The 14,893-nt window shown below is 42.5% G+C and overlaps 2 protein-coding genes across 3 annotated transcripts; one reads left to right on the top strand and one right to left on the bottom strand.

Annotated features, from left to right (window-relative positions):
* The first annotated feature begins 1,033 nt into the window (after window positions 1-1,033).
* atf5a (activating transcription factor 5a) lies at window positions 1,034-5,512 on the top strand. Of its 2 annotated transcripts, none has more exons than XM_054625997.1 (4): window positions 1,034-1,386; window positions 2,285-2,533; window positions 2,812-4,000; window positions 4,092-5,512. In XM_054625997.1, the coding sequence occupies exons 2-4, from the start codon at window positions 2,392-2,394 to the stop codon at window positions 4,276-4,278; spliced, it is 1,518 nt and encodes a 505-aa protein (XP_054481972.1). In that variant the 5' UTR covers window positions 1,034-1,386; window positions 2,285-2,391; the 3' UTR covers window positions 4,279-5,512. The 2 variants fall into 2 exon arrangements, with proteins under 2 accessions (XP_054481972.1, XP_054481973.1); XM_054625998.1 differs by lacking the exon at window positions 1,034-1,386 and adding an exon at window positions 1,866-1,995.
* A 1,549-nt stretch (window positions 5,513-7,061) lies between these two features.
* On the bottom strand, window positions 7,062-14,241 carry stk36 (serine/threonine kinase 36 (fused homolog, Drosophila)). The gene is made up of 20 exons (XM_054625577.1): window positions 13,851-14,241; window positions 13,621-13,761; window positions 13,412-13,489; window positions 13,187-13,317; window positions 12,856-13,105; window positions 12,283-12,376; window positions 11,992-12,179; window positions 11,733-11,905; window positions 11,538-11,643; window positions 10,575-10,706; window positions 10,313-10,489; window positions 10,133-10,224; window positions 9,926-9,989; window positions 9,714-9,824; window positions 9,547-9,621; window positions 9,319-9,436; window positions 9,106-9,232; window positions 8,818-8,998; window positions 7,675-8,595; window positions 7,062-7,347 (listed from the first exon to the last, which is right to left on the bottom strand). Exons 1-20 carry the CDS (start codon window positions 13,932-13,934, stop codon window positions 7,252-7,254), a joined length of 3,339 nt encoding a protein of 1,112 aa, XP_054481552.1. The 5' UTR covers window positions 13,935-14,241; the 3' UTR covers window positions 7,062-7,251.
* Between the last annotated feature and the right edge of the window lie 652 nt (window positions 14,242-14,893).

Below are 14,893 nucleotides of genomic sequence, written 5' to 3'. Positions count from 1 at the left end.
TAGTAATTGCTAAATAATAACACAAAGACTGCATGCCTATGATGACAACATGACTTCCTATTATAGAGCATCTTTTAAGTCCAGTATTAATAGACTTAAACTCTCATTTAGTTTACTTAGCTGCATAATGGGTCTGACTTGATTACCACAAGCTGTTTGGTAAAACTGTGACACAAAAAAGCTTTTCTCAGCTTTAAAACTGCAGCACCGATATCCACGCCCGGTTTGTTTACCTGAAACATGTGCACAGTCTGCACTGCAGAAGAAAAAAAGATAACAACACAGTGACGCTCTGCCTTGCCTACCACGGACCAATCACATTTCACATGTAGCCAAATCCAACCAATGACTGAGCGGCAGCCTGTGCACTCGCAGCCAATCGCTCTGAACATGGACCACTGATGCAACGGCGATGCAACAGACTTCTGAACAACAAAGTGTTGTGAATCAAATAGTCCCCCATCAAAACAATACCATGCCACGTAGTAAAGTACGGTTTCCAAACTTTATTGGTCTGTATTTGTGAGCCGTGGCCATGTTAATAGAGTCTATCAGCTGCTTTTGTCATTTATAGTGGCGGTCTAGACGGCCCTACTTCCCCTGTAACTTACTGTCTCTATAGCAACAACGGGTCATAGGAAAAACATTGACAACGTGTAACGCGTTACATCACGTGATTACTTTACGCATTACTAGAGTCGGAACCAGATCGGAACTATTTGTTATTTCATTACGTTTCGAAATGTCCCAGTTTTATTGAATTATTGAACTATATTGAATGTTTAATCCTCTAACTAAACCCTGATTAATTGATACTTTACATCTAGACACTACACATCCCTGATGGTATTCTTTTGTTTCCTTTATATTGACTTTTTTCAGTTATGTTTCCTTTTTTACTAAACGCGAGCAAGTTTTTAAAGCCACCTCCATAATGTGGCTGTATTACAACAGCAAGCCTGTTGTAATAAACAACACCTACTATATAAATAGTGTGACTTTAGAAACCAGCATTAAGCCACGAGTACTTCAGCAGTGCGTTAGTAGCGGCGTACTGTTACTACAGCCGGCAGTGAGGCTGTGGGACGTCCTTCTGAGAGGCGCGGAGGGCGGAGGGATCTACGCCGAGCAGCACGGTCTGTCCCGGTGACGCAGTTGGTTGCTAGGTGTGAATGAACAGATGCTTTCTCACAATTAAGCAGCCCCTCAGTTTACAGGTCGACCACAACAAAGCAACAACTCGTCCTTTTTGCACTGTCCCGGATACTCCGAGCTAAACAAACATGGCTCTTTGAACTCGTGAAGTTGTCGGAGCCGATACAAACAACCCGTGCTTTGCTTAAGCAACGCACCCTCAGTGCTCTACCTTTTCTCTGCAAGAATGGAGTAAGTCCAACTCTCTGTGCTGGCTGTGCACACAGCTGTGTCCAGCCTGTTTCTGTGCTGTTGTGCGTGTTGTTCCTGCTTGTTCTTTGGCTGGTTTCTCTGTTGTTGTTGTTTTTTACAGTTTCTTCTATTTGAATATCTTCTATTTTGTCGAAATATTTAATGCTTCTTTAATGTTGTTTAGTCTGTTTTGGGTTGTTTTGTTAACAGTGCGTGGAAGGGTTATTAATATCAGGTGTTTGTCAAAAGCATAGCCTCTATATGTTCCTATACACTGGAGAGTATCACATTTATGTCACTTTCAGTGGCCACATTATTGCCACTTAATCTGCTAAACCGCCTAATTCGCCAAACAAGTGATTATTTTAAAAGGGACATGCGATTAGAAGCAGCTGATCCGCATTAATCTGATCAAATGATCAGCTTGTCCCTCACTTCAGAGAGTTACGGTAGTCTGGTGTCAGCCTACTTGACGACAGTTGGGCCGTCGGCAGCGTTACCGGGTCCCACGTGATTTGAGGACGTCAAGTGCTTTTTGCTTTTAGGGAGTTCAAAGCTCAAAGGACACAGATCTCACTTGTGTATCACTGACTTTGTCAATTTCTGAGGGTTGGTTTTTGAACTTCTTTATGATCCATAATATTTTAAACAATTGAAATCTGCTATAAAATGTTAATGTTTTGGAGAGTTATTTTCCTTATAGCTAAAAAACCCCAAAAACCTTTCTTATTATTTTTACATGATGACCTTCAGGTGATTTCTTTATTGTATCCTCTCCATTAAAAGACTAACTCATGTTGTGAAACTCGCTGAGGGCAGCATGAGTGATGTTCCTGATACCCGGTCGGCTGAATAAGTTGCATGTTTTTCTGATCCATGTTTCTTGTTTACCCTCCAGGTTTCATTATGCTCACCCAGCCCTGCTCTCTGTGGCCCATCTGTCAGACCCCGCCTGCTATCAGCATATGCTTGGACTTGGACTGAATCAAAGCGCCAACAGACAATATGATGGCAACATCAGCTCCTGTTTGGAAGACTCTTCATGTCTGCCCGGCAGACCCCCTCGCTCTCTCTCACCCACAGGCTAACCACAGCCAATCACAGGGGTGCAGGGGGGAGGTGTCAGAGGAGAGTCAGCACTTAATTGGTGAGTTGCAGCGAGTACGCTTTTTTATATTTTTCCCCATTTCAGGTGGGCTCGGCACTGCAGCACATTCGTCCTTCTCGAACAGTAGGTAAAAAAACTAGCTACGCCTAATGTGTTATTACGCTACAACTATAGCTAATAAAAATCTTGCTTTGCTTTTACTATCGTTGATCAGGTTTTGCCTTTTATAACGTTTGCATGAACGTTGTTATTTAGCCGTAACGTTTTCCTCCAGCAAACAGCTTGTCACGATTGGAAATTTTCTCTCTCCTCAATAGGTGATGGTCTTACTGACTGGATGACGGAAGAAGTGGATTTCTCCTCGTACCTCCCAAACCCTCCTTCCCCTCCCTCCTCCACCAATGCCTCCCTTCCCCCTTCGCCCCTTCACAATGATACCCAGGTGCCCTCTGACTTGGAGGTCATGACCTCTCTGCTGCAAGAGGAACTCGCCCAACTAGAGGACTACTTCCTGTCCGAGCCACTGCAAGAGAAAGGGCCAAGGCTCGGAAAATGCGACAGGGGTCCACTGCCGGCGGGTCCTCAGCCGTTCAGTCAGCTGCCATATGCATCATACTCTACATCCAACCAATCGGAATCCAGCCCACTCCTTGTTACCCTGGCAACCGGAGAACTGGACCTGCTGAGTATCTGTGGCGGGCCCATTGGGCGATCCAAAATTCCAAGACACGCCCCGTACAGCTGCAGTCGCCCCAGTGGGTGTGCTAGGAAAAGAGCTCCGGATGGTGTGAGGTTCAGTGAAGGCTATGATAACAGTCTGTTGAGTTCCAAAGCAAGTAACTCAGGTAACGCAGGGGTGACCCTGACAGGTAACTACGACTGTGTAGAGGACGAGCAGCTGGTAGGGAAGAGCTACTGTCTGGGTAGTGCAGTCGAGGTCAGAAGATGTGCCGTCCTACCGAAAGACGACAAAAATTGCTGTTTCAGTCAAGACGCCATGGGTGGTGCGAAGGTTGTTGGTGGTGGATTCGGCTTTGGTGGATCACTTAATGTCCCACACAAGAAAGAAGATATGCTGATGTATAGCATGAGGGAGGTCAGCGGAGGCACTGGTAACAACGAGGTGCTGAATAGTATCAAAACAAGTGCGGAGGTGACCAAAGCCAGCGTTTCGTGGAAAACAGAGAGCGGCGAAGGTTGTTATCTTCCAGCGACACCGCAGTCTGAGGCCTATCATAGCTTCTTAAGCAACATCAACGAACAGGTGAAATCAGAGGGTCTACAGATAGCGCAGCATGATTTGCACTGTAATTTCCTGGAGGATCAGGGCCCAGAGTGTCTTTTAATGGCTAGGGAGAGTGGGAGCTTGGAGTCTTCAGGGCACAGACAAGCATGCAGGCTGAAGGAAGACCACTGTGCTTTGAGTTACGAAGAGGACCTCATTCCAGTCGAAGGCGGCAAGCGCAAACAGAAGAAGAGAGATCAGAACAAAACCGCCGCTCACAGGTAAGCTTTAGTTTAAGCTTGATAGAATGTAACCTCCGACATGATTTCACGTGTAAAGATCTGCATTAAATCTCTGTCTTCCTTAATGCAGGTACCGCCAGAGGAAAAGGGCGGAGCTAGATTCTTTGGAGGAACAGTTGCATGGCCTTGAAGGGAGGAACCGGGAGCTCCGGGACAAGGCAGAGTCGGTAGAACGTGAAATCCAGTACGTCAAAGACCTGCTGATTGAAGTTTACAAGGCCCGCAGCCAAAGGCTCAAGCAGGACACAACAGCATAACACCAAGCTCCTGCAAGTACATTTAAAGAGGGCGCAACAGGGAGATTTTGGCGCTCTTTGTGTCTTTAAGATTGTGCAGGATTGAATGTGTAATTTTTTTTTAATGGCGGGTGGGGTAAATGCATGCTTTGCTAATGTGAGTTATTTTTTACATTTTAAATCAACACAATCCGATGCTCCCATAGCTTTCGCACTCTAATCACTTGAGCCTGCACTGTGGCATTGCAATGCTTTAAATGACAATCATTTTTAATAGATCTCACACTGCCTGGATCTACTAATTGAAATATGGTTATTTCTGATGAAGTAATGTTATTCATTATGCAGGTTTAATATTATCAACAGCCTTACATTTGAATTGATGTCAGCAATAGAACTTAATGTATTTTTTTTATTTTCAAATTTTATTTACAATTACTGTATCACCCATTACAATAGTTGAAGTCGTCAAAAATGTTGTTGGTGTCTACACATGAAGGTGCATCATTTCATTTTGAACATATCTTTCAAACCAAATACTTTTCTAAAATAATTTCTCGACTCTCTTGAACAGCAAATGTTATTTCGGTTCCTATGAATAGTGTATAGCGTATTAGGATTGGCTTGAAGATGTATCGGCTTTTACAACTGCGGAAAGAACGGCTGATGTACAGAAGAGCAAGAAACTTTTCTTCATCAACCGTAGCAAATATTTTTATCAGTTTAATATTGTTACATTTTTTGGGACAAAGCCTTTGATTGACTTCAGGTTTAACGCAGCCTAAAATATTTGGTCGTTAAAAGGATTTGGATGTTTGAACATGTAGTTCCTTTATACTTTTACTGAAGGTCAAACATTTCCATTTTACCCAGCTTTGTTAGAAAAATGATTTTGTCCACTGTACTTCAATTTGTTGTTTAGCCACCTAATATTTACAATACTTTTAATGCCCAAATCACCCATTTCTTTCAGCAGTGACTAATGTCCAAATTATAGATCCTGTGACCAAGATAATTAAATAATAATTTATACAGTTTTGAAAGTATACACTGCCATTGTATTGTGTTTGTTGCAGTTTGCAAAATTTTGCAAATAATACAATCTATTTTGCAGCTCAGGAAATACAATTTGTTGTCCAGTCTTACAAATGCCAGTGGATGATTCATGGCCGGAGACATCTGTCTTTTATTTTACATGGTAAAGATTTCACTGCTATTGACATACATGTTCTCCTGATGTAAAAAAAAAAAAAAAAAAAAAAAAAAAAAAAAAAAAGCTTTTCCTTCTGTACAAATATTGTAACTAGTGGAGTTTTAGCAGCTTCCCTCTGCATGTTTTTCCATGAGCGGAGTAGAAAGTGTAGAATTTCAGAATTAAGGGGGTTTTATCCTCTAAAGTGCTTGTTAAGGCAATACGTTTTATAGGCCTCTGGCTGATCTGCACTAATTTGTAACAACTTTTGTATGTTCAGGGAGTGAAGTGTGTTAGGCTTTTCTTTGTAGAAAACTACTGAAAAATGATCATTAGGTTATTTGTTAATGCTTTTGTGCAAGAGGATACTGTCTAATTTATTTTCCAATCTGATTTATTGCTAAGAAAATAAGCACTACTGTTACTGTTTAACATGCCTAAACTGAGGATAGATTTTTTTTTTCTATGCATATTTATTTGAAGACAATCTCGGATATGAACGCGGACTTACAGACGTTTATTTAATGTGTTTATTCAGCTTTTGGCAAGAAATCAATGTCACATTGTTCGACCCTCCTGCGGTGCACTATCAACTCCGATTGTTAAAACCAAAAATATGTGACAGCACATAATAATAACGCGTTGTAATTTCATGATAATTTAATCATGTATGCATATGTCATTTATGTGGCGTCAGGTTTAGTTTTTTCTTTAAAGAAATAAAGAAATAAATTGAATCATCAGCTCCGTCCGTTGTGTTCTTTCACAAGTTTTCTCTGCGAGTTGGGGGATTGACTGGAAAGGATTTGTACCCGCACCGACTGTTGTAATAACCCGAAATTACAATCTGATGTCTTATTTATCCTGCTAACGAGTCGTGCCCTCTGAATGTCATAAATCCTTGTTTTTGAAAAACCTGCGGGGCCTGATGGACACCGGCCCATCACACACTTCACATTCTTGTTACAACTGAGAGAAATGCTTTAATAACTATTTTTATCAAGCCATAAATGTCATTTTTGAGCGCATACTTGAGTCGATGTTACGCTGAAAATGTAACAATTTAAAAAGGATGAAACAATTCATTCACCGTCCAGCCCTCCGTTAGTTACAATACCGTTCGCAGTTGCCCGGCAGTTCAAAAACAAACAAACAAACAAAATAAATCTACTCTATATTATTTATTCCGCACTAAATCACAATTTTGCCTCATACGGCCTTAACGTCCGTTATACTGAAACACGACAACTAAATGACGGCCGCTATCTGAACTTAACCAAAATTGTGAAACAATTTTAAGGCAAACGTTTAAAACCCAGCGACCGTTTAACTACTCGTGTTTATTACTGGGGAGTACGAAAGGTAAAAAAAATTATCTCTTCTCCAATTAAAAAAGCCGTTGTCTCTCTGGAATTTCAATTCCTGTTTCATTGTTTTTTTCCTCATGAATTGTGAACAGCTGGTGTTATTAAACGCAACATCAGATAACAGCAACAACACACTTTTGTTTTATTTCGAAACACACCCATAATTTCCGCTGTGGGTGTCAACATAAAGATCATAAAGAAAAAGTTTTTTTTTTTTTTTTACTTAAATCTTTTATTTCCACCTTTATGATTCCATGTATTAATTAATCTTAAAATAAAAAGGACACACTTAAGAAAAACAATAAATGAAATATGATTACTGACTGTACCAAACTGCTCAAGACAGGAGGAAGGACTTTTGTAATGTAAGGAAGGAGACAAATTATTCACACATGGCATTTAAATCTGCTTTAATTCCTAACTAACTGGACCCACTTACAGCTGTCTGATGAGCTGATGATAGTCACATTGAGGAGGTGCATGTTGTGAAGCCTGAAGAAGTTTCTTACTGGCATCGAGGGATCTCAGGACCTTCAAATAAATGCAAAGGAAAGTGACTAACTCAAACAGCTTTGTTAACACGTTTAAACTGCCGGCACTAGCAGATCAGACTGATTGAGGTAAAGTATCTGTCTAGCCTGTTAAAGTTTATGCAATAAACTATGACCAAAAAAAAGTTTAAATTAGGAAAGGATGAGCTAATGGCATGTTACTTGAAGGCATTACATTGAAATTGTTATAATTGTTGAATCTAAATCTTGACATTAAATAACACTCTTTCTATACAAATTCTGAAAACTGAAACATAGTGATTGTAGTGTCGACCTCTGCCCTCCTGTAACCTGTTCACTGTATTACCTGACGTATTTCGTCCTGCTCGCTGTACAGGCACAGGGTTGCTATGGCGGCTTGTCTCACTGCATTATGGGAATCCGTGCATGCAGCTCTCAGGAGCAAGCTGGCCGCGTCTTCCGCCAACAACAGGGATACGGCTCCGTCAACATGTACCAGGTTTCCCAGGGCTGCACAGCAGTGACGGCGTGTGAGGGCATCCGGGTCAGTCATCAGAGACGTCAGCTCGACCGCCGTCCTCCTGGCTTCCTCCGTCCAACTGCCCCTCTCCTCATCGTCCAATCCCTGTTCTAGTATAGTAGCCAAATCTCCTGCTACCTCATCGTGTGCCTTCCCTTTGCCCCACCCTGTAGCGTCAACGCCCTTTGCGTTGGAGCCACCCATTTCAAACCTTGCCCCCTCTGCTTTATATCCCAACCAGTTCCCAACTGCCCTGCAGGCCATACGTCGGACAGGTACGCAGGAATCGTGAAGACAGTCTATCATGCATTTGAAAATGTCAGGTTGCAAGGTGTGCAGCGTAGGAGGCCTGAACGGATCTAAATTTCCGAGGAGTCTGCATGTGGCGGTCCTGATCTGGTCATAAGGGTGAGCTAGCGCCTGGTGCAGCGCTGAGGCTTCCAGGTAAAGCTGAAGGTGGGCGGGCCGAGGGGAACAACGGGCTACTTGGGACAACAGAGTTAAGAGCTCCACTGCAGAGTCCCACAGCACATCCAGCTGCAGCAAGTCAGAGAGCAGAGAGCTTGCGGTTCTGCACAGCGGAGGCCGGTGTTTGGAGGCAGTGAGCTGGCTGTCTCTGGGTGGCGCGAAAAAACCACAAGCAGTTTCACCGAGGCGGGAAACAGAGCGCTCGGGGTCACACAGGAGCAAACGGCTCAGCAGGGAGAGAGGCAGCTCTAACAGCGCAGGAGGAAGAGTTTGAATTACCTGCCAAAGCACGAAAAAAAAGAAAAAAAATCACCCAGACAACTCGTCACAGATCAAACAGCCGACAACAAACGGCGCACATGCTCTCACAAAAGAACAGAGACATTAAGATGTACAGTAGTGTGTGGCTGATGTGAGGCTATTGCAAGAGTTATCCTGTGTTGCATCAGGGAATTGTGTTTGTCAGCAAGGTCTTTATTGGAGCACGGGGAAGGCTCTCACCTGCAGGAGGCTTGCAACTATTCCACAACTGTCGTACAACTGTAAAATGGTGGACATGGCGTCTGAAGGCAGGTCCAGGGCAAACGGAAAGCACAACAAGTGGCAGCTCAACACAGACAGGCTGTGGTGACTCGGATCCACCTCAAGTCTCCCAGGATTTCCTTCAGCAAACAAATGAATACTGGAAGGTAGATAATATGATACCGTTAGCTCCAGACGTAGTAGCTGTGCTGCTCTAAGATTGGTGGTACAAATTAAAAGGGTAAGTTAAGAAATCTGAACACCAACCGGTCGGTCCCCAGCAGCTGGCCCAGAGTGTACACACATTTTGATTCACGTTCAGAAAACAGAGCAATGCAGGAGTGCGGATCCTTGGTGAAGACAAATAGTGCAGTAGACAGAAAGGAATGAAGCCCTGATGTGAAAAGAAAGTGACAAAATGAGAATAAGACGCTATTGGTGTTTTTAAATAATGGTGGGCCTCATATGATGTATATTTACCATTTGCTGAAAAGAAGTCTGTGTCTGGTGTTGTCCCTGCTAGGGAACTGCCAATTGTTTTCCATAGATCCAGAAACATTACTGGATCCAAACATGAAGATCCAGAGCTACTTTCATGCTGTTTAAAGAAAAAAAAAATCAGGCAAAGCGCAGAGGAAGAAATTGCATGTCTATCTCTCGTATCCATCCAATCGAAATTTTTTTAACACATTGTAGTTGTTGTCTGACCTCAGAGAGTGTGTGTAGGACTAAAGACAGGAGGCCGTCACAGAGTCCAACGCCAGAGGGCAGAGAAAGTTGGGGCTAAGAAGGCACATGACACAATAGTTGATCAATTTAAACTTGCATCACAAATTGTCAAATTATTGCCAAATTACTTCTCACAGTTTCAGTACCTCATAAGAGTCCAAAAGCATTTTTTTCAGCAAGGAGGTTAGGTTGTCCATATCCACTTTGATATGAACATCGTGTTGTGTTAACAGAGACAAAACAGAGGCAGCCAGATGCTAAAGAAGAGATCACAAAGTCAAATGTGTCCCACAAGATATACAAACCTAAATGGATTGCCAGTCACTTTATAAAATACACAGACTGACTGAGTTCTTACCGCCAAAGGAATGAGGTTTGGTTGACTGAGAATTGTGATGAAAGGCTTCGTGAACTCTTCTAGTCTACAGAGAGAGAGAGCAGATGATGAGCTGTAATAGTTGAATGACTGCGATTTAAGATAATCACTCATTTACACTACACTATACATACAGCATTCAACTAATGAGCAAGATCGGCATCAGTGAAGAAAACAACTTAGTCCAACCTGTGCTCTTCTTCCACCCAGTCACAGTGTTTCTCCAAGTAGACCATAAGCACAACAATCATTTCTCCATATGCTGGGACACTCCATGGTTGCTGAGTAGGGAGCAAGTAGAAAAAAAGTCAGGAATACTGTTCCAGGACTAATTCATTACTGAATAAGGTTCCATTCCTGAGCACTGACCTTGATGAAATTTGAGTTTTCTACAGCGTCATGGACGAGGTCAAAGAGGACATGGGGTAGACCAAGTTCATGACCAATGTGATGCGACTTCTCGAGGTCAGAGGTCAGAATCAGGTTGCATAAGACCTTCAGCGGGAGGTGAATCCGCCACGCTTCTTTCAAAACGCCACCTGTTAGCTAACCAAACAAAGAAAAAAGACAAAATGTAAAATTGGTCGGAGGTAGAATAAATTTATCCTTATTGAAAATTGGACCCAAGTACCTGAGCTTTAAATGCAAGGATCTTGGATTTCAGTTGAGGTATAATTGCACTGTAATTTAATAGTTCTCTCTGCTGCCTGCTTGGATCCGATTCTTGAGCCAGTTTCTCCCAATAGTCCTCACAGTCAACATCCTGAAAGAACAAGACATTATTGATACTATTAGACACATTTTCCTTTAAAAGGGTAACTATGGTATTTTTTCAATAAGGACTCTATTTCCCCATATTTTGTGTCTAAGTGACTGATAGGGACATCATTTTTTGAAATTGGTCCAATATTGAACAATAGTGCTGTTACAAAAAGCCGCAAAAAAACGTCAATTGTGCAGCGTCACTGTAAAGTAACGTTAACGTAAAGTGCTTGTTGTTGCTACTCAGATTGTATTATAAGTGTCTGAAAAACGATTTCTAAAACTGGTACAGTACTGAGCGAGAGCCCAGCAGATGCCAGCTACTGCAATGTTATCATATTTGGGCAGTTGGGCATCGCAATTTACTTCCATTAAAAGTACATGTCTTTGCCACTGATAGGCTCTGACTGTTATTATACATGTCTGACTTCATTATGGAAAGAGTCTTGCTTGTCTCCATCTCGCGAGGTGATGCGTTGCTGGAGGACAACGTGCCTGTCAGTAACAACAACAAGCACTTTTAGTGAATAAAACTTTAGATTGACGGTGAGCTATTTGCCCTTGCAGCTTGTTTTGCTGCTGCTGCATGCAGCTTTCTTGTTCAATACTGGACAAATTTCTAAAATTGTTGCCCGAATAGTAACTTGGACACCAACCATGGGAAAATAGGGTCCAGGTTGAAAAATACCTACGTTTCCCTTTAAGATAGCGAACAGTTTTTTTATTACCAGGGCAGATTTGCAACTGGAAGAGAATATATACTTTATATACAAGCCACATTTTCTAAATTGGGAATGTCTTTGTATCACTGGAAAAAGCAGCCGGTACTGACCTGCCTGTGCAGTGTGGTCTGGCTGTCTGCATTGCATCTCTGCAATAGTCGTGGCCCGACCTCCACAGAGGGAAATTCCTGTTCATAGTCCCTGCTGATCTGACCCCTGCAGAGGAAATGACCACAGCATTGAACACATAACTCAGTCTATTTTGGTAGTATATTGTACCATGATTTTGAAACTTCCATAAACACCTGTGTTTTGATTTCACGCAGGCTTGACTCTTTGGGTCGAGGCTTTGATTGGCAGCTGACATGACGGAGTGACCTGAGGTAACAGAGACTTCACTGGAAGGGGGCTTGGCTCTCGGGGTTGCTGCTGCCATTGCATAGTTGACCCTTTCATTTCCCAGTCCATCCTTCTCTTTCTGTCAATGTACATAGAACAGCTTAAAGCTCCTCAATGAAATTCCATGTGACTGATTTACGAATGAAAAATCAACATGTGACTCACTTTGGCACTGTCACTGCCTACTGGTTTCCCTCTTTTGCCATTGGCCGTTTGTTCCCTGGCCTTCTGCAATAATCTGCTACCTCCAGGAGTCGATACCATCTTTGCCGCAACTTGCTGAAGTTTCCGTGCCATCATGTCTGGGCTGGGTGTGACCGTCAGAGGGCTGAAAACACCTGTGTCTGACAACACTGGGCCAACACATCAACATGGAGTAAAAAAAGAATGAAACTGACATCAGAAAAATCTCAAAAACATACTAGCGTCATGCATATTTGGCTTTTTTTTAATCACCTAAAACACCATCAGCAACAAAGGGATGATGCAGGAGGTCTGGCCACGACAACCGCTTCTGAGGGTCTTTGGTCAACAAACCTTTCAGGAAACTCTGTATGGGAAATATCAGATAAGCCCGGATGACTTGTTTACCCTTTAACTGGCTTGTAGCTATCACTAGAGTACCAGGGACATCATCTAAGTATCTTTGGCTAGAACTAAAAAGTTTGAGTCCCCTGAAGTGCAGTTTACCTTCTGTGGTGGTAAGTGACACATCACTGACAATAAAATAAAAAAAAAAAATGATACTACTTTTATGCCAAGAAAAAAGAGGAGAGTTCCAAAGTATTTAAGGAATTTGTTTTTGGGGTCTGGTCAAAATTATCTGCACTGGACTGCGGGTGTAGCGGTGGTACTTGGAATAAAACCTCAGCATTTCTATAATCCTTTTTATGGTCCTGCCTGTAAGTACAGCTCTGGCTTTCTCTGTTCAATCATTTGCAATATTTGAAAATCACATCTTTATACGGTCCAGATGTCCACTTTGGCCTTAACGTGATACAGCACAAACAGACTGTAGCTATCCTGTACCTTGCAGGTGTCGCTCATGGTGTCTGGCCATTTGACTGGGTCTCTCACTATAAGCTGCACCAGGTGGAAGATGGAGTTAGTGTAGAACGGAGGCGCCCCCGTGTGGAGTTCATAAAGGATGCAGCCCAGAGACCAGAGATCAGCAGTGTGGTCATATGGCTTCTCCTCCACCAGCTCAGGAGACATGTACAGCGGCGTTCCCTTGATAGACGTCAGCACCAAGGTGGAGACGCTCATGGCCCTGGCAAACCTACAGCAAGACACATCACATGTAGTTTGTCTTTGTGCAAATGAATGATGCAGCTACTTTTTCTTTAAAACAATTACTTACCCAAAGTCACACAGTTTTACAACCCCTGTTTTTCCCAACAGGATATTTTGTGGTTTCATGTCACGATGGAGAATGCGATGGGAGTGTAAATAATACAGAGCTGAGACCAGCTGGCAGGCGATCTCACGGACCTTGAAAGAAGGGAAGAGTGAGCACATGTTGATTCATGAGAAAAACATGATAAGGCTCATTTCTGTCACACCTCTGAACACTGACAATGATTACCTGGCTCTCTGGTAAGTTCCCATCATCCTCAAGAATCTGGAACAACTGACCCTCTGCATACTCAGTTACAACCACAACCTGTTACAAACATGAAAAGGATTGTGCACATGGGATTATGAACTCACATGTAAAGATAAGTAGTTAGGTGGATCAAATGATATAAGTGTTAGCAATATTTGTGAACGAGAGATTATAGTAAATATAGTTACCTCAGTTTCAGTCTCAAAGCTGTCAAAAAGTTGAACAATGTTTGGATGTTGAAGATCCCTCATGATCTCAATCTCTCTCTTGAGACTCCGGAGCTCCTTTTCAGAGCGACCCACCTTTGGCATGAACTTCAGCGCCACCACCTGATGGACACAGATACAGAGACGGTGATTGTTATGGCTAAACAAAACGGTCACACAGCTATCAACGCACTCAGACAAAAGAGACTTACTTGGCCAGAGAATCTCTTCCTTCCCTTGTAAACTCGACCAAATGAGCCCTCTCCCACCAGCTCCAGCACGTGATAGGAGTTCATGTCGACGGTGAACGGCAGGTTGAACGGTTGTTTCCTTCCTCACGAGCAAACACGGGATATGTTGCGTACTTACGTTATCTTTTAACTTTACAAATCACAAGTCATCCTAGCTGTCGGCCTAGTTTACATGCTAACGTGAACTTAACTTTGCACAGTTTGTTGTTGTGTCCCATCAAAGTAACGCTACTTTTTGGACACGGTGACAACAGAAGTGATGAACGCTGAAGGGCAACTGGCTAACTGCCGTGAAACAGAAGCAGCAGAGAAAACAGTAAAGTTTGACTTGCTGCACATTTATACTCATGGCCTTTTCTTAGCGTATTTTCTTAGCGTATTTTAAAAACAAAAACGTTTTTTTAAAGAATTATTTAAAATTGTAATACAAAATTAAAAACTGGCTATTTGGTGGACAGGCCGCGGGCAGGGGTCCTTAGCCTAGCAACCACTGCTGCGTCCCTGACAACGAGCTGAGAACGGACAACAAGGCAGAACGCTCGCTGGAGAGTGGCTGCATATTAAGACCCGGATGATCTACTTATTTAAACACAGACCCAGCTGCTACACACAGGCCTATGCTCCCAGTGTTTACAGAGAACAGCTTCTTAGTTCAACGTGTCTGCCTCTTGTCCTCCCCTTCTCTCTTGACCCTTCTTTCACTGTCTCTAGTCCTACATCTGCCTCTGTGATGGTGAATTATTCAGATGCCTTTCTCAAGTCAAAGTATCGATACCGCAGTGCAAATTGACTCTACAATAAATGTCCTGACTATAAAATGATTAAAAGTATCAATGCAAAATACACTTGACGTAAAAGTGGCCCACTCATCATGAAGCATTGGCCCATTCTGAGTGTTAAATTATTATTATAATTATTATGGTCATTATATCTGGCATTTATTATTAAATAAGATGGCATACATTATGTCTAATTGATACCCACAGGTAGAATATAACAAATCT

The sequence above is a fragment of the Anoplopoma fimbria genome, chromosome 24 (genome assembly GCF_027596085.1).
Source record: "Anoplopoma fimbria isolate UVic2021 breed Golden Eagle Sablefish chromosome 24, Afim_UVic_2022, whole genome shotgun sequence".
Lineage (NCBI taxonomy): Eukaryota > Metazoa > Chordata > Actinopteri > Perciformes > Anoplopomatidae > Anoplopoma > Anoplopoma fimbria.
Note: the sequence above shows the minus strand (reverse complement) of the source record. Positions and strands in the feature narration are given on the sequence as shown.

Coding starts and splice junctions, on each gene's coding strand:
- atf5a (XM_054625997.1), top strand. CDS start 2,392: ATGATGGCAACATCAGCTCCTGTTTGGAAGACTCTTCATGTCTGCCCG. Junction 2,534..2,811: donor GGAGAGTCAGCACTTAATTG/GTGAGTTGCAGC, acceptor TCTCCTCAATAG/GTGATGGTCTTACTGACTGG. Junction 4,001..4,091: donor AACAAAACCGCCGCTCACAG/GTAAGCTTTAGT, acceptor TCCTTAATGCAG/GTACCGCCAGAGGAAAAGGG.
- stk36 (XM_054625577.1), bottom strand. CDS start 13,934: ATGAACTCCTATCACGTGCTGGAGCTGGTGGGAGAGGGCTCATTTGGT. Junction 13,106..13,186: donor GTAAAACTGTGTGACTTTGG/GTAAGTAATTGT, acceptor GTCTTGCTGTAG/GTTTGCCAGGGCCATGAGCG. Junction 12,377..12,855: donor CCATGAGCGACACCTGCAAG/GTACAGGATAGC, acceptor TTTCCCATACAG/AGTTTCCTGAAAGGTTTGTT.